This window comes from Barbus barbus (assembly GCF_936440315.1).
Source record: "Barbus barbus genome assembly, chromosome: 45".
Lineage (NCBI taxonomy): Eukaryota > Metazoa > Chordata > Actinopteri > Cypriniformes > Cyprinidae > Barbus > Barbus barbus.
In genome coordinates, this window is record NC_136723.1 from 3,731,942 (window position 1) to 3,750,904 (window position 18,963).

Consider the following 18,963-nt stretch of genomic DNA (forward strand, 5'->3'; position numbering starts at 1 on the left):
GCGCGGTGGCGGTCAGCTGACAGATGTTTGCTGTCTCGGATCGTGCTGCTGTGAAATAAAAACACCTGCGCGATCAGAGCCGATGAGCGCGATGAGTGCTGGAGCTCCCCGATCACTGCCCTCCTCCGGACAGAAGTCCATCCAGGACATCTGCCACCCCCTGTCCGCCGAGGAGCGCGCTGCAGACAAGGTGAGGTCAGGGCTGGGGCTGTTTGGGGCAACATCACTCTCGGCAGCATTCATAATCCAGCAGCGCTGCTGACAGCGTGTCGATATGTCGAAAATATTTTAACAAGTAGTGTATTTATCCAGCCACACACAATGCACAGAGTCTATTTGCATCATAGTAATGTGTTTTATGGAAATATGCAATGTTACTACCTTGTTTATGAACATGCATCGTGGTATTACCATGTTTTTGGATATGTACTATGGTAGGTTGTTTGAACATGCACCAGGATTGTACCAAGTGTTTATTTACCGTATTAAAACCATGCTTTATTGGCCTTGTAACATAATGGACATGCACTGTGTATCATCTGAATACAATTAAATATGATTGTGGTAGTGTAGTATGATGGTACACATTAGGGTCCTATCACAGTATTTCTGTGTGTCTGTGTGTGTGTGTGTGTGTGTGTGTGTGTGGATCGGAGTGCGTTTTATAGATATTCAGGGTAATGCAATAAGAAATGGAAGCATTTTGTGTTAAATCTAAAAACATGAGAGGTTTGGTTGGAGTAAAATGAAAAATATATATGTGATCTCCCAGTTTCGAATTGTTATTAATACTGATCAGTGTTGCACATATCAAGGTTTATTTATCAAATGCACAAAAATATGTGCAGCAAAATATATATGTATGCCTATAAAATGGAATAATAAAAAAAAAGGAATAGTTTGTGTTGAAATTGCAGATGGCTGTTGTGCAGTGTGTGAGGTGTCTGTACAATAGAGCTGTGTTGAGCTTGGCACAGCTGACTGAGATGCTGCTAAATGAATAGTTTGTTGTGTTTCTGACACAGAAGAGTTGTTTTTGAGCCGCTGCTCATTAATCTATTGTTGTTACAGTTGCACTATGGCTTCCCTGTTTGCTGGATATGATAATTGCTTGTAAATGCTGGAAATGCTTGTTGTTTACTTCATATTCAAATGTTTTAATAATAATATTATATGTCATTTTATTTCCATCTGTACTCCTTTTCTGTATTTGTTTATTCCAATGGATAATTTTTAGTCAGAAAGTATTTTTTTCTTATTGGAAGTTTGCATCAACGCAATATTTTCAAAAAGTATTGAATAAAAGGGTGCCGTTAATTGTGGCAAATGTGCATTAGAGAAAAACATTTATTTCATAATTATATTTCCCCCCATTTTAAATTCTTATTATCCAACGAAAGGTTATATTTTTGTGATTTTTTTTTTTAAATAAAAGATCAATAGGATTAACAATGCAGATTAATTTTCACAGCCTTCTTTGATCATATTTACCAAGGGTGCCAATATTTTTGGCCATGACTGTATATTACTTTTCAATTTTTTTTATTATTGTCTGTGCTGTGGTTGTTGTCTCTGTGTACTGGAAGCTTTTGACACTAATTCCTTGTATGTGCAAACATAGGCAATAAAGCTCTTTCTGACTTTCATGTCAAAAATATATTTGGTATAGCTTTTTTAATTTAAATTTTTATTATTTTATTTTATTCCATCACTTACAAGGCAGATATAAGGCAATGTCATATAATGTTTAAAGCATGTAAAATAGAATAATACGTTCGGTGTAGCGTAAAGTCAGATTTTAATTTGTGACTGACTTTTCTTTTCTCTTTCTTCATGTCATTTTTATTATTTCTACCAACTTCTGAAACTCATGCATAGGCTTGCTTAAGAAAACATTGAAATATGGTTTAAGCTTGTAACAGATGTCCCTGTAATTCATAGCTGCTGGCAACGCATGATTGGTCTCACTCTTCTAGTCAGGAATGAAATTGCCTGTGTGTGACTGCAGACTGTAAGTTCATGAACTCTGGCAAATATATAAAGTTGTTCATTTCTGGAGGACATTGAGGAGAAGAACAAAGCAGAAGAACCATACTTTCAGTTTTGAATGAGTGAATTTGATAGTTTTCTTCTGGTTTTCTATCTCCACAGTTAACTGCTCATCTCTAACTGATGAACCTCTTTTTGAGTTGTGAGAACCACTGCTTGGTGATTAAACCATGTTTGTTCATTATAAAGACTGTTTTTGGATGTAGTGTAGCGTCTGAAGGATACTAATAGCAGAAACAAACCCTGCAGTGATAAAGATGATGGGTTGTTGCCCGTTTGTTTATCTTGTGTGTTTGGGCTGTTTCTGCTGTTCAGCAAAAAGAAGGTCAGCGCACTTGTTTTAGCACTCAAAAGTGTGCATGTGATCAGGAAAAAGCTGTTACAGTTTCCTAAATGCTGGGTCTGAAAATATGATGTTAGGTATAGTAATTCCAACACTTTGCTGCAGGTTTACAAACTCAAATTAGTTTAGAGTTGATTAGCATTTAAGCATAAAAAGTCTTACACATACATATGTAAATCTATCTGTGTTAAAAAAAAAAAAAAAAAAAAAATTCTGTATATATATATATATATATATATATATATATATATATATATATTGTTTGTGTATATCTATCTATCTCAGTGGCGTGCGGTGGTGTTTTAAAATGAGGAGGCAGTTTTGTGTGTGTGTGTGTGTGTGTGTGTGTGTCCCTGTTACACTTTAATGTCACATTTTCCTGGGTAAATAAATATTACACAAATATAATTCTATTGTGTATTATTTTATTATATTTAATCATTTTAATACTAATTATACATTTCATACTGTTGTTATGCATTTTTATATTTATTCCAAAATAATAACTAAAGGCAGTAACAATTTGAACAATATTCTGGAAACAGTTTACAATAAATGTTCATTAGTTAACTACTTTAGTTAACATGAACTAAGAATAAACAATAGCCTACTTCTACAGCATTTATTAATCTTAGTTAATATTAATTTCAACATTTACTAATGCCTTATTAAAATCAAGAGTTGTGTTTGTTAACATCAGTTTATGCACTGTGAACTAACAATGAACTGTATTTGTATTAACTAATGTAAACAAAGATTAACAGGCTAAATACTGTAATAAATGTTCATGTTAAATTAAATGACACCTTATTGTAAAACGTTACCAATATTTTTTATTTGTGAACTGATGTTCAGCTTTTCTTTTTAATAGTCAACTTATTTTCGGGTCATCGTCATAAAAGCAATCTAAACACTGCCACAGACACGAAGATATATCTTTCATTTCATCAGAACTGACGCAGTCATCATGTTTTCAGACCGTTTCAAGGTTTATTTTGACGTGACGCAAAGCAGTGGTTTCTAAGCAGGAGAGTTGTTTACTTACTTTATAATTAGTCAATAACGCCATCATTTTCTTCATTTAGGCCGAGAGCTCGCACGAAAACAAAAGGCGGGATTTATCGCATGAACCAATCACATCCAATTATAACCGATCATATCCAATTATAGCGCGATGGGGGCATTGCCTCCTCTCACGTGACTTTTCCCTATTCATCTCAATGAGCCTCCAGAAAAGTCACGGCATGCTTTAGGGTCTCTGTTGTAAGTCTATGGACCGAAGGGAGGCAAGCCTCCGCTGTAACTTTACCTGCAGGTGTCGCTGTTTGACAGCGTTATTTTATAAAAACAAGTGACTTTTATACTTTTAATGCCATATTTAGTAATATTTGCAATTTATGTTTGTAATATTGATTATTTTCTCATTCAATTTTTGGAGGAGACACTGCCTCTCTTGCCTCCTCGGAGGAAACGCCCCTTATAAATACACTCACCGGCCACTTTATTAGGTACACCTTGCTAGAACCGGGTTGGACCCCCTTTTGCCTTCAGAACTGCCTTAATTCTTCGTGACACAGATTCAACAAGGTGCTGGAAAAATTTGGTCCATATTGACATTTTGGTCCATATTGACATGATAGCATCACGCAGTTGCTGCAGATTTGTCGGCTGCACATCCATGATGCGAATCTCCCGTTCCACCACATCCCAAAGCTGCTCTATTGGATTGAGATCTGGTGACTATGGAGGCCATTTGAGTAAAGTGAACTCATTGTCATGTTCAAGAAACCAGTCTGAGATGATTTGAGCTTTGTGACATGGTGCATTATCCTGCTGGAAGTAGCCATCAGAGGATGGGTACACTGTAGTCATAAAGGGATGGACATGGTCAGCAACAATACTCAGGTAGGCAGTGGTGTTTAAACGATGCTCAATTGGTACTAAGGGGCCCAACTAAGTGTTCCAAGAAGATATCCCCCACACCATTACACCACCACCACCACCAGCCTGAACCGTTCAGACAAGGCAGGATGGATCCATGCTTTCATGTTCTTTACTCCAAATTCTGACCGTACCATCTGAATGTTGCAGCAGAAATCGAGACTCATCAGACCAGGCAACGTTTTTCCAATCTTCTATTGTCCAGTTTTGGTGAGCCTGTGCGAATTGTAGCCTCTGTTTCCTGTTCTTAGCTGACAGGAGCGGCACCCGGTGTGGTCTTCTGCTGCTGTAGCCCATCTGCTTCAGGGTTCGACGTGTTGTGCGTTCAGAGAAGGTATTCTGCATACTTTGGTTGTAACGAGTGGTTATTTGAGTTACTGTTGCCTTTCTATCATCTCTAACCAGTCTGCCCATTCTCCTCTGACCTCTGACATCAACAAGGCATTTTCGTCCACACAACTGCCGCTCACTGGATATTTTCTCCTTTTCTGACCATTCTCTGTAAACCCTAGAAATGATTGTATGTGAAAATCCCAGTAGATCAGCAGTTTTTGAAATACTCAGACCAGCCCGTCTGGCACCAACAACCATTCCACGTTCAAAGTCACTTAAATCCCTTTTCTTGCTCATTCTGATGCTCGGTTTGAACTTCAGCAAGTCGTCTTCACCACATCTAGATGCCTAAATGCATTGAGTTGCTGCGCTGTGATTGGCTGATTAACAATTTGTGTTACCAAGCAATTGAACAGGTGTACCTAATAAAGTGGCCGGTGAGTGTATATGTGTACATTATTTATATATATATATATAATATGTATACAGGGCTCCAAACTGCGACTAAAATGGTTAGTTGCGACCAAAAATATTAATTTGCGAGTGAAGTTTTTGCTGAGGTCGCCACTGGCGACTATATATAATTTGCATGAAAGGACTTTTTCCCGATTGTTTTGCGCTCACATCTTTTGTTATGTTCACGTATTAAACTTACATAAGACGATGCGCATCAAAGTTTTACTGGAAAAGAGTTTCAAACAGTCCTCGTCTCTGCCGCACACAGTCTGCTGAACGCAGTGAGAGAGACCTGAAAGGGCCTGTTTACACCTGCTCACTTCATGCATTTTCTCTGATCGGATATCTATATGATTTGTTAAAACGTTTCCCCATTTACACTTGGCCACATAAATGTGTCTTCGCAAAACGGATATAAATCCGTTCTTCAATTCCCGCTTCATATGCAAATATAACGGAGTTCACGTCAATGAAAGCAATGGATCATTTTATTAATTATCAGCTAATTTCAATATCAAGAGAGCGCGCGGCATCAGCACTGGAAAGATAGGCTAGTCTCGCTACTTTTAATGAAGAAGATTGTGTGTTGAGCGTCTGCGGCTTACTTTCAGGTTCATTCAGTTTGCGCGTCGCTTGCTGAAGAAATACTCCGCGACTCATCCGCGGTGATGCTTGTTGCATTGCGCTGTCATATCTGACTATAACATGCCATATAGCCTATAAAACGCTCTCACACGTCTATTATTTTAATATTATGGGAGGAGTAAAATTACCATATGTGGTTTCAACAACCAGATGCATTTACACTTGTCCGGTCGATCTTCTTATGGAGATCTTAGTCTATATGCTGTGTTCTGTTAATGCATGGACTTCCTGTTATTTGAAGCGCACTTGCCATCCAGTAATCGCAAAAAGCTTTGTGCTGTCTTACTTTTTAATAAACAAAGTATCAGCTTTAAAATGCTACGAAATTCAAATGATGCGGTTTGGGTGCTCTTTAATGCGGACCACAAGCGCACACTTTGGGTAATATAAACACCAGTACCCCGCGTCCACACGGTCTGTGTATGCGTCCGGATCGCGCGAGCGGAGAGTATCGCACTTAATGCTCAGGCGCGATCTCTTTAGCACCTCAGTTAAAGCAGCAAGTGAACCCATTATATATTTCCATTTACTACTATAGTATGAAATGAACATGATCAAAAGGTAGGCAATAAGAAAGCCTATAGTACAACTTACTGAAATGTTTTATGTAAAAGCTCATTGTTTCAAACTGAGGAAATGTATAAAGCTTGTAAACATTGCATTGTAATACATTTACCTCAGAATAACCACTCAGTGTCCATAAACTCATCAGTCAGCTAGAAAAATAACTATAAAGAGGAGCGTCTTGCTATATTCATGCACTGTTGCATATTAATATTTTTACTTATTCTGTTGTACATGATTCAACTCCTCCTATAAAATTGCATTTTACTAATGAAGAAAAACAGACTGAATGTGTGAAAGACGTGACAACATTTATAGGATGCACTGCACTCAGTTGCCAAGTGATGCTTATGGTCCATGATATTGGTACAGATTCTGTGTAACGAACAATTCTTTGTGACTGTATATTTCAAGTTGTAAAAGACATTTAATTCACACTTTAAGTGAACCTTAGTCCCCCGGTCGACCTGATCATCTACAAGATGGATTAAAATGCTGATAAAGCCTAGAAAAGATAAGACAAACACATGACAAAATGATTGAAATGTTAAAATAGGGGGGAAAAATAAAATGATAATAATAAAATAAACCACTTTTATTCTGTGGCACCTAAAAAAATAATTTGGCGCCTAAGTTTTTCTTTTATAGGAGCCAATGGCTCCTTACTCGATTTTTTTGTCTGGAGCCCTGTGTATATATATATGTATATACTGACCTACTTTTGATTTATCCATCCAAAATTTGACAAATTCCATGACATTCCGCGCTACTCTGTAAATTTCATATTTATGACCGGATAAAATGTCTGCGTTTTTCACATCACGTAAATCATAGGGCCCTAGTTTTGTGTGTGCACATTCATTTACATGATTCTGTTTTCCAAATATCTGTGTTTAGCTCCATTAAGTCAGTCTTTGTTAATCCCGCCCCCAGGACCTGAGCCTGCCCAATGGGACTCCAGTAGACACATCAAGCCCCGCCTCCTCTTCTTCTCTGCTGAACCGACTACAGCTCGATGACGATCTGGACGGAGAAACACGTGATCTGTTTGTGACTGTAGACGACCCCAAGAAACACGTGTCTACTATGGAAACATATATCACCTACAGAGTCTGCACAAAGGTCAGAGGGCAAAGCTCACAGACTTTACTGACAATGAGATGCTGTTATTATTTGTGCCATTGCCTTAAGGTGTTAACTTTACCACAGATATCTGAAGGATAATGAGCCTCTTTAGACAGATTTTATTGGGTGATTGTAGCTTAGTGGTTAATCCGAATTGTGGATCCCTAAACTATCAGTTCGTTCCAGTTTAACTGTACTTGTAAATCATTGTGGCTGCTAAAATGATTAATTAGTTATTGGTATTTCGATTAGTTAATTGTCAAGAGGTCAGCTCTTCTCTCTTCTTCGAAGCGCTGTAGTTTAGCTCTTGTGGCGGTTGTTGGCAGACTCATTGGGATCTGTAACATGCTCAACATGGCAGTTTCTGGGCTCAGAGTCACATAGAGGCATGAATCATGGAGGCAAACCGCGCTGACCAGCATCTGAGAGTTATTTCCCATCAGCCCTTTGGAAACTCATTGCTGGGTTTTTTGGGGATTGTGAAAGAAACCGGTTTGAGAGCATAGTCAAAATAATACAGTGATTTATCATGGCTAAAGAATGCACTGACCAGTGTTGTTGTAGTATTATTTATATAATATTATAGCATTAATTCATATTTCAAATTATATTGTATTCAATATTTATTGTTACAGTTTAATTAGTTTTCTTTCAAAAATATTTTTTTTTCAGTTAGGTTCCAAGAAAACATTTAAAAGTTTCGTTGAATTAAATTTTTTTAATGAAATAAATAATGGGAGTTTGTTTGTCAAACAGTGTGGGAACCCTTTATAAGACACAAAATATGTCCCACCACATCCTCGGTGTCATAGATTGAGTCAGTGCTTCACTGTGTGTGATCATGTCATCCTTTTCTGGAGTAAAACACTACTATTTTACACTCATTCAGAAGAACTACCACTTGTTTAATATTTTTGAAAGAAGTCTCTTCTGCTCACTAAGGCTGTATTCATTTGTTTAAAAATACACTAAAAGCAGTAATATTGTGAAATATTATTTTAATTTAAAATAACTGTTTTCTATGTGAATATATTGTAAAATGTAATTTATTGCTGAGATCAAAGCTGTATCATTACTCTTCAGTGTCACATGGTCCTTCAGAAATCATTCTAATATTCTGCTTTTATGCTCAAGAAACATTTCTGTTTATTATCAATATTAAAAATAGTTTTTCGTCTTCATATTTTTATGAAAACATTGACACGTTTTAAGATTTCTTAAAAAGAACAGCATTTATTTTAAATGTTTTGTAGCATTATAAATGTTATGTGCTGTCAAACAATTAATTGCATCCAAAATAAAAGTTTATATTTATAAGTTTATAAATAATGTGTGTATACTGTGTATATTTATGTATATATAAATACAAACACATGCGCATATATATGTAAGAAAAATATGTTGTTTATATATTAAATATATATATATATATATACAGTGCCCTCCATAAGTATAGGAACAGTAAAGACAAAATTGTTCTGTTGGCTGTGGAGTCAAGACATTTGCAAATATGAGTAAAAGATGAATATGAGACAAAACTACAGAATGTCACATTTTATTATTAGCCGTTTCAACGCATTCATGTTTTACCAAATAAAAAGAACAGCACTTTTAGAGTTCATCCCTCTATCTGATGTGAGCATAAGTATTGGGACAGTTGAACATAAGGCAGATATAAAAGATTAAAAGCTATTATTTAGTTGCAGATCTCTTGCACACAATCACAGCAGTGAGTCTGTGACCCATAGACACCACCAGACTCTTGCTCTCATCCTTTGAAATACTTTCCCAGCCTTTAATGCAGCCAATCCCAATTGTTGCTTGTTTTGGGGAGTTTCTGCCTTTACTCTCCTCTTCAGCTGTGAAATTCATGTTCAATCAGATTTAAATCTGGAGATTGACTTGGGCAATCTAAGACTTTCCATTTCTTTGCTCTTATAAACTCCTTGACTGAACTGGCAGGGTGTTTTGGGTCATTGTCCTGATGCAATATGAAGCACTTCCCAATGAATCTGGTGGCATTTTCTTGAATATTGGTAGGCAAGATGGTTTTGTATCCTTCCAAATTCATTCTGCTACTGTCATCATACATTAAGTCATCAGTAAAGTTGAGAGGGCCTGTTCCAGAGACAGCCATGCATCCCCATGCCATGACACCACCTCCACCATGCTTTACAGATGAGGCTGTATGCTTGGGATCATTGCAGTTCCCTTTTTTTCTCCACATTTTTGCTTTCCCATCACTTAGATAAAGGTTCATCTTTGTCTCATCGGTCCATAAACACAGTTCCAAAACTCTTCTGGCTCACCTTTGAGCTTTTTTGCAAACTCAAATCTTGTCTTTCTATGTTTGGTGCTGGTCAGAGGTTTGCATCTTGCTGTGTAGCATCTGTAATTCTGTGTCAAAGTCTCCTGAGGACAGTAGATTGTCAGAGCATCACCCAGCTTTCTGGAAGTTGTTGGTGATTTTACAGACACATCTTTTAGGATTAATTTTCACAGCTTTTATGATTTGTCTGTCATCAACTACTGTTGTTTTCTCAGCTGATAAGGTAGTTGTTGGTTGCTGGTGGTTTCCAAACTCTTGATTTCTCCATGCCCTTTGTTTTTGCTAGAGCTCTAACTGACTTCCTCTTTTCTTTTAGCATCCAAATCACTTGCTTTTCTCTCAAAGTCTGCTCCCTCGTCTTCATCCTGGTTTGTGTGTGTCATCATCGAATGCAATATTCAGAATAGAGAAGTAATGGATATAACTGATACGACACATTCCCTGCTTTTAATATCTGAAGAATTAATGCAACAGGACACAGCTGATCACTTAGAAAGACCTGAGAGGCAACTGCTCCAATACTTATGCTCACATCAGATAGAGGGATGAACTCTCTAAAAGTGCTGTTCTTTTTATTTGGTAAAACATGTATGTGTTGAATCACCCAATAATAAAATATGACATTCTGTAGTTTTGTCTCATATTCATCTTTTAATCATATTTGTAAATGTCTTGACTCCACAGCCAACAGAGCAACTTTGTCTTTACTGTTCCAATACTTTTGGAGGGCACTTTATATAATTATATGATAATATAAATATATAAATGTATATACCTGTAAATATTTTCAAAGTATACTGTATGTGTGTGTGTATTTATATATACACAGCACATATATATATATTATGTAAACAAAAACTTTTATTTTGGATGTAATCATTTGACAGCACTAGTTGTTATTGTCACTTTTCACCAATTTACTGCATCCTTGCTGAATAAAAGTGTTAAAAAAACCGTTATTGACCTGTTTTTATTTCGGTGTGACCTACAGACCACCAGAACAGAGTTTGACCTGCCTGAGTACTCGGTAAAGCGACGCTACCAGGACTTTGACTGGCTGAGGAACAAATTAGAGGAAAGCCAACCCACGCATCTTATTCCAGTAGGTAGAGGAAGAGCCTTCACTGCACTGCTCTCGAAACTAGTCACTAGTTTTAATGCATTTGCACATTAGTACAATTAGTTATGTAATGAGGCATTTAATATTGTGGGGATTGTTTTTGCTCAAATCACTGATATTTCAGCCAAGATTAAGCTAAATCTGCTATTTCAGACCATTCTATGGACTGCGTATGCTGTTGTGTCTCCTTTCTGCAATCGTTTAGCCTTTGCCTGAGAAGTTTGTTATGAAGGGAGTGGTGGACCGTTTCTCAGAGGAGTTTGTGGAGACCAGAAGAAAGGCACTAGACAAGTTCCTCAAGCGTGTAGCAGACCATCCCGTGCTTTCTTTTAACGAACACTTCAATGCATTTCTCTCAGCAAAGGTCAGTGCTTTAAATCCACACTCTTTGTTTTCTACATGCATATTATAGACAAAGCTGGGTTGTAACTGATTACATGTAATCTGGATTACATAATCAGATTCCAAAAATAAAGTACTCCTAATGAGAGCATATTACATTTTATAATGCTCATAATCAGATTACAGTTACTTTTTGTGGATTACATGATTACATACTGTTCATCTTATTTTCACAACAAGATCAACAGCGCTTCTGACACACGTAATCTCTTCAAAACATTCAGTTCTCTCTGTCTGCCGCCACCACCTCCTTAACAGCCGATAACTTTGCCACATTCTTCACAAACAACACTAGAACAATCAGCAGCCAGTTCTCAGAACTCAAACCAACCACATCCACTGCTAAACCTCCCCTCTTCTCCTTCTGTCCCCTTCCTGAGCCAGAAGTATCAAAACTTATCCTCTTCAGCATCTTACAACATGCCCTCAACTGAGACTGCACTACCCTCAGTCACTGAAGCCTTGTGGATAGCAAAAGCTGATTCCAAATCATCTATTCTCATTCTGCTTGATCTATCTGCCGCTTTTGACCCCATGAATCATCAGATCCTCCTGTCCACCCTCTCATCACTGGGCATCACTGGGATTCCACTTCGCTGGTTAGAATCCTATCTCACCGGTAGGTCTTTCAGGGTGGCCTGGGGAGGGGAGGTATCCAAAGCCCTTTAAAAAAGACCACATTGCAAAAACTGCTCGATCTTGCAGGTTTGCATTGCACAACATCAGAAAGATCAGGTCCTTCCTAACGGAGCATGCTGGGCAACTTCTTGTCCAGGCCCTTGTCATTTCTAGACAGGACTATTGCAATGCTCTTCTGGCTGGACTTCCATCATGCACAATCAAACCTTTACAAATGATTCAGTATGCAGCGGCAAATCTGGTTTTCAATGAAACCAAAACCTCTCTTTATGTCCCTGCACTGGCTCCTGGTTGCAGCTTGCATCAAGTTCAAGACATTGATGCTTGCACATAGAACCGCCACAGGCTCAGTACCCGCCTACTACCACTCACTTTTTGAGAATCTACATCCCCTCCAGAAGTCTGAGATCTACGAGTGAGTGAGTGACCCCTCGTGGTACCATCACCGAGAGGCACAAAATCACTTTCCAGATCTTTTTTGTTCACCATTCCTGGCTGATGGAATGATCTTCCCACCCCTATCCGGAATGCTGAATCCCTGACAATTTTCAAGCAACACCTGAAAACTCATCTCTTTTGTCACTATTTTACTTCATCTTAAAAAAGACGACCAAACAAACAAAAAAAAAACCCTTTGCTTTCTCTTTCCTTAATCTCTCCCTGTTTAGCTTGTACTAATCTGAACAATGCCTGAAACTTTGTATTACGAGCACTTCCTTGCCTCTTTATGATGAATTGCTGCTTGTATTCCTCAATTGTAAGTCGCTTTGGATAAAAGCGTCTGCTAAATGAATAAATGTAAGGTTACTAAATACTTTTGTGAACATTTTTCCAGAGTCCAAACTGACCTGATAAATGAAAATAATTGGAAATTAAATTTGGAAGCACAACTCTTAAGTGTACAGGAATCATAAATGTGTCATGCTTCATGTTTGTATAGTTTCTCACGTCTGTGCCGGTGATGTTGGATTGCCATTTGCCAATGCTGGAAACCCTTACTAGCTGTTTATGACCAGATACAGATGTCTTCTTGAGAGTAGCCTGACAACATTGAGCATTTGCAATATGTTGCTAGCAGGCTATATGTTCCAGCATGGAAAGCTTGTTCCAGAAACTCAGTGGGATTTCATTGGGTTTGGCAGGGTTTTCTTGGCCATGAGACAGAATTGATGTACTGTATGCTTGACTTTCAGGACTTGAATAAGCGTCAAGGCCTGGCTCTGCTGACTAAAATGGGGGAATCTGTGAAGTATGTGACAGGCGGTTATAAACTGAGAGCACGGCCGGTGGAGTTTGCTGCCATGGGCGACTATCTGGACATGTTCACACAGAAACTGGGCACCATTGACAGGATAGCACAGAGAATCATCAAAGAGCAGTCAGGTAAAGAGCGTCCCACCTGGCGTTTAAAAAAAAAATGACATCCATTCAGTCTTCCATCCTAAAGGCCTGGATACACTGACAGCAAAGCTTTTTTCCTTTGTCATGAAAGGGTTAAAAGAAGTTTGAAATACCTTTGTGGCAGATTTCTGTTTAGATAACATCCCAATGCTGCTGCCTGAGTTGCTGATAGTGATGTTAAGATGAATTTGGAAATATGTGCTGCGCGCTCTCCACTCAATAACAAAATAAACGCACAACAAAAATGTCAGCGGTGAGAAAACAGCAGATAAGAAAGCATCTGATAATACCAATGTTTACAGCAGCTCAGCAGTTCAGCACTCAAGCGAAGTCACGTCACATTTATTTATAAGTAAGGGATAATCAACTATAAATCAGCTCTCCAGTGCTTTTACTTGCAGTCTGATCTCGATGGACTGAACTTCTACATCTTAATAGTTTTGTTAAAAAAACCTCTATTCACGAATCCTGACAAATCACAAAAATACAATAATCAGAAACAAATTAAGCAGTGCAACTGTTTTCAACACTGATAATAATCAGAAAGGTTTCTTGAGCAGCAAATCATCATATTTGAATGATTTCTGAAGGATCATGTGATAATGAAGACTGGAGTAATGATGATGAAAATTCAGCTTTGATCACAGAAATAAATTATTTTTAAAATATATTAGAATAGGGAACAGTTATGTCTATAACTGCTTATGCAGGGTGTTTTCAGATCAGACTCACACGGTTTATGTAGGAACAGTGTTGCCAAGTCTGTGGTTTTCCCGAGGAATTGGGCTACTTTAACACTGTTGCCGCGGGTTGAAGCGACCCCAAAAACAGGATATTTAGCCCCTGAAATGTGAATTTTACCAGGGGAACCCCGCCAAAAAACACATATTTTACCCCCAGAATGCGATTTTTACTGGGTAACCCCCTTCAAAAAGAGATTGGGCTAGTTTTGAGTAGCAATTGGGCGGGTTTTGTTGTGAAAACCTGGCAACCCTGTGTAGGAAGTAGACTGCAAGACAGCTCAATAGGTTTTAAAACGGCGATAAAAATCAATACTACAAAAAAGTATAAAACAGTCCTCTTTTTCATTGTTTCTGTGCATCAGAGTTTCTGATGGAGTTGAGAGAGTACGGGCCGGTCTACTCCTCCTGGTCGTCTTTTGAAGAGGACCTCCAGGATCCTCTGGAGGGGGTGTCGGGGTGCGTGTCGAACTGCTCCAGCGCTCTGGAGGAGCTCACGGAGGACATGAGCGAAGACTTTCTCCCGGTGCTCAGAGAATACGTCCTGTACATCGAGTCCATGAAGGTGAGCGGCTCTCAGCTGAGCTTTTTAAAGGAACACTCCACTTTTTTTGGAAATAGGCTCATTTTACAACTCCCCAAGAGTTATACAGTAGAGTCTTACTGTTTTTAAAAACATTCAGCCGATCTCCTGGTCTGGCGTTATCACTTTTAGTTTAGCTTAGCATATATCATTGAATCGGATTAGACTATTAGTATCGCGCTCAAAAATGAACACAGCGTTTTGATAATTTTCCTATTTAAAAGTAATTTAAAAGTAGTCCCCAGCTATATCACAAGTTACCTAGCTGGGGTCTACTTTGAGGCGCTGCATCATATCATTGCGCCTGCTGCACCCACGGTACTGCAGCAAAGTTCCTTGATTATTACGCCGAAATGAGAGTATGGTTCCTAGCCATATCAGCCTAGAAAATCGCAACTTTTCATTTTCCGTCGGTCTTAGTGCACGATGTAACTACAGAAGAGTCAAGCTTTAAATAGGAAAATTATCGAAACTCTTTGTTCATTTTTGAGCACGATGCTAATGGTCTAATCCGATTCAATGATCTAAGTTAAGCTTAAAGTGAAAGTGAAGTGACATACGGCCAAGTATGGTGACCCATACTCGGAATTCGTGCTCTGCATTTAACCCATCCAACGTGCACACACACAGCAGTGAACACACACACAGCAGTGAACACACACACACCGTGAACACACACCCGGAGCAGTGGGCAGCCATTTATGCTGCGGCGCCCGGGGAGCAGTTGGGGGTTCGGTGCCTTGCTCAAGGGCACCTCAGTCGTGGTATTGAGGGTGGAGAGAGCACTGGACCCCCACCTACAATCCCTGCCGGCCTGAGACTCGAACCCGCAACCTTTGGATTACGAGTCCGACTCTCTAACCATTAGGCCACGACTTCCCACAAATTGATAACGCCAGACCCGGAGATCAGCTGAATGGATTTAAAAACAGTAAGACTCTACTGTATAACTCTTGGGGAGTTGTAAAATGAGCCTATTTCCAATAAAAGTGGAGTGTTCCTTTAAGTCATTTCTTTCCCTTTCCATGTGATTTTAATTTGATTCAGCATTAATATGGAGCGACCAGCAGAGTTTCCCTCATCTGTCTGATGGAAAATAATTTATGTCATTGGGAAACAGACCATGTGGAGAATGCTTCACTTCCTTTCCTCTTGACTGTTTGCAGAGGGAATGTGATGGTTTGCAGTTTTTTCTGACAGCATATTCTCCCAATACTACGCCAATGTTAATTTATTGTGTGTGAAATTGAGTTTTCAGTAGTTACTATATAATACAAGAAAGGTCTCATAATAATGTAATTTGGTTGTTGATTTATATTAGAGGCATGGTGTCCTTCAACACCGTTCTTTCTTCACTCTATGTTTGCTAATTCTTTTTCCATTTTGAATTGCATTTTTGTTTTTTATTAACTCCCTGCCAAATTTCTTGTTTTAAACATGAATTTAACAAAAAATAAAAAATCTGTCATTTTTTAAGGTTTATTTTAAGGGTGCCATAGAATGCATTGATACAATATTTTAAATTGTTCTCTGATATCTACATAGAAGGTATGTGGCTTATGTAAGGGCAAAAATGATCCAGAAACGGTTTTACATGTCCATTTACGACCCTAGGATTTGTCCCTAGAATGAAATGGTCTGTTTTTACCAAATCATCATATTAGAATGATTTCTGAAGGATCATGTGACACCGAAGACTGGAGTAATGATGCTGAATATTCAGCTTTGATCACAGCAATCAATTGCACTTTTACAGTATATTATCATGGAAAATTGTTATTTTAAATTGCAAAAATGTTACTGTTTTTGCTGTAGTTTTGATCAAATAAATGCAGCCTTGATAAGCAGAAGACAAATCTTGCTGACCCCAAGCTTTTGAACAGTGGTGTATGTATCTTGTTTTAAATGCACTTAGATATTTATACTGGAAAACAAAGGCAAAAATACTGAACATTTTTATGCAAACTCAACAGATAAAATCACTTCCTCCGTCTTAGCTTGACACATACACACCATCAGCAAATGAAAGTGAGACGAGCTTTATGTTTTCTTCTTGAAAACTTCTCTAAAATGATTGCCAGGACTTCAGTTGCATAACTGCTTAAATTAAAACATAATTCAAATAAAATGTAATGGTTTCTCCAAGTTAAGTAAAATATATTTGTAGTGCACTTTTCACAACACACAGTTTCAAAACAGCTTTACACACACACACACACACACACACACACACACACACACACACACATTTCATTGCAAAACGTAAACTGTATGTATAAGCATAAATAGTAAATATGACTTTATGTGAGTACTGTATGTATTTGAGTAAGTTTGGTTATAGTAGTAGTATAATAGTTTAATTTGTTATAATTTATGAATTTCTTCATTTGAGTTATTAATTTGTTTTGTGGTGATATCGAGATGTGAGAGGTTTTGTTCAATTTATAACACTGTGACAAGCCTATGATTTCAATCATATCTCCCACCCCTCAGCAGTTTATTGAAGACTTGATGTTTCTAGCATTTCCGTTCAACATGATCATATTTCTTTCAGCCACAAGTCACCGCGGGATTATTACAGAGAGACATCCAGGATTTCTGGGAAGCAACAAGAAGTGTTTTATTAGCTTCCATGTTTGTGTCGTGAGTCGTGACTCCCACTGAGCACATTTCATCATCTAGTTTCAGGCATCATAAAGTACCGCGTTTCTATGAGTTTTAACCAGTTATAGACTGGTTTGTGAAATCGGAGGATGTAAACTGTAACAGCTGCCTCGGTTCACAAACCTCTTGTTGTTTGTCAGAATGTGCTGAAGAAGAGAGACCAAGTTCAGGCTGAGTATGAAACAAAGTTGGAGGCAGTTGTGTTCAGGGAGGACAAAAAGACACCGGTGAGTTACATTTGTTCGCTAACTCTGATTTGGAGGGCTGTGTTTATTAAAGGAATAGTTCACCCACAAATGAAAATTTTCTGAATATTTACTCTTATTCTCAGGCCATCCAAGATGTAGATGAGTTTGTTTCTTCATCAGATTTGGAGAAATGTAGCACTGCATCAATGAATCCTCATGCAGTGAATGGGTGCCGTCAGAATGAGAGTCCAAACACTGATAAAAACCCAATTCACAAGTAGTGCACACCACTCCAGTCCATCAGTTAATGTCTTAAGATAAAAGCTGTGTGTTTGTAAGAAACAAATCCATCATAAAGGCATTTTAACTTTAAACTGCTGATCAAAATATAAGTCTTCCTCCAGTGAAAAAGTCCATCTCCTGTTGTTCTCTCACATCAAAATCCACCCACATATTTGTTTAGAGCTGTTTTGATCTGTTTTTCTTATAACCGGTGTTTGATCTGTGCAGATCTTTCTCTTGATTCAGACCAGACAGCTTTTTCACTGGAGGAAGCAATATTAGGGATAAAGGACTTGTATTTCAGCCAAAAGCAAAGGTTTGAAGTTCAAAGCTTCTTAATGTTGGATTTGTTTGCTCAAAACAGGCAGCTTTTGTCTTCTTAAGACATTAACTGATGGACTGGAGTGGTGTGGATTATTGTGATGTTTTTATCAGTGTTTGGACTCTCATTCTGACGGCACCCATTCACTTAATCTTGGCCAATACAGAAGTGTGTTACTTGTGATGGAGGAAACTGGTGAACTGGTCGGTTTCCGCACATCTCTGTCCTGCAGGTGCCCGCTGATGTGGAGAAGTGCCAGGACCGTGTGGAGTGTTTCAACGCCGACCTGAAGGCCGACTGGGACCGCTGGGAGAACAACAAACGACAGGACTTCAGACAGCTGCTGACCGGCATGGCCGACAAAAACATCCAGTACTACGAGAAGGTCAGACTCTTTCCTCCACCTGGATTAGTCAAAAGTGGTTTCTAATGTGGTTGGAGGTGAACATTTGTATCTGTCATTTCAGAGGCCGAGCAAGTTATTATATTTTGATGCAGGAACAAAATATGACTGGCTACTAAGACAAACGTTTTACTTCAGAATAATGAGAATTGATGTTATTCATTAAAGCTACTGTAATGTAACTGTATAAATATGTTATGTATAAATGTTAAATGCATTATTTAAATGTATGAATTATTATGGTAATAAGAATATGAATTGGATTAATGTTATTTTTAAAGATATTGTAATTGCTATTTATTCAAAGTAAATAATTGATTATTATAATGTATTATTTTTAATTTATGAAAGTAATGAAAGATCTTGTTTTTTGTAAAGAAAGTCTCAAAGCATAATCACAATGTGCAAGATCTAGATGTCACTCCTGTCCATAT

General features: G+C 38.1%; 1 protein-coding gene across 2 annotated transcripts in view; it reads left to right on the forward strand.

Annotated features, from left to right (window-relative positions):
• LOC306864188 (sorting nexin-30-like) overlaps positions 1-18,963 on the forward strand; it is a 21,742-nt gene continuing 2,779 nt past the window's right edge. The window contains exons 1-8 of one of the 2 annotated variants that reach the window (XM_079407979.1): positions 25-190; positions 7,265-7,453; positions 10,777-10,887; positions 11,111-11,269; positions 13,140-13,329; positions 14,453-14,652; positions 17,475-17,561; positions 18,359-18,511. In XM_079407979.1, the coding sequence (XP_079264105.1) occupies positions 83-190; positions 7,265-7,453; positions 10,777-10,887; positions 11,111-11,269; positions 13,140-13,329; positions 14,453-14,652; positions 17,475-17,561; positions 18,359-18,511 (1,197 nt within the window). In that variant the 5' untranslated portion in view covers positions 25-82. Of the gene's footprint in view, positions 191-7,264; positions 7,454-10,776; positions 10,888-11,110; positions 11,270-13,139; positions 13,330-14,452; positions 14,782-15,952; positions 16,116-17,474; positions 17,562-18,358; positions 18,512-18,963 lie in introns of those variants that run through there. The other variant, XM_079407980.1, reaches the window with a different exon arrangement.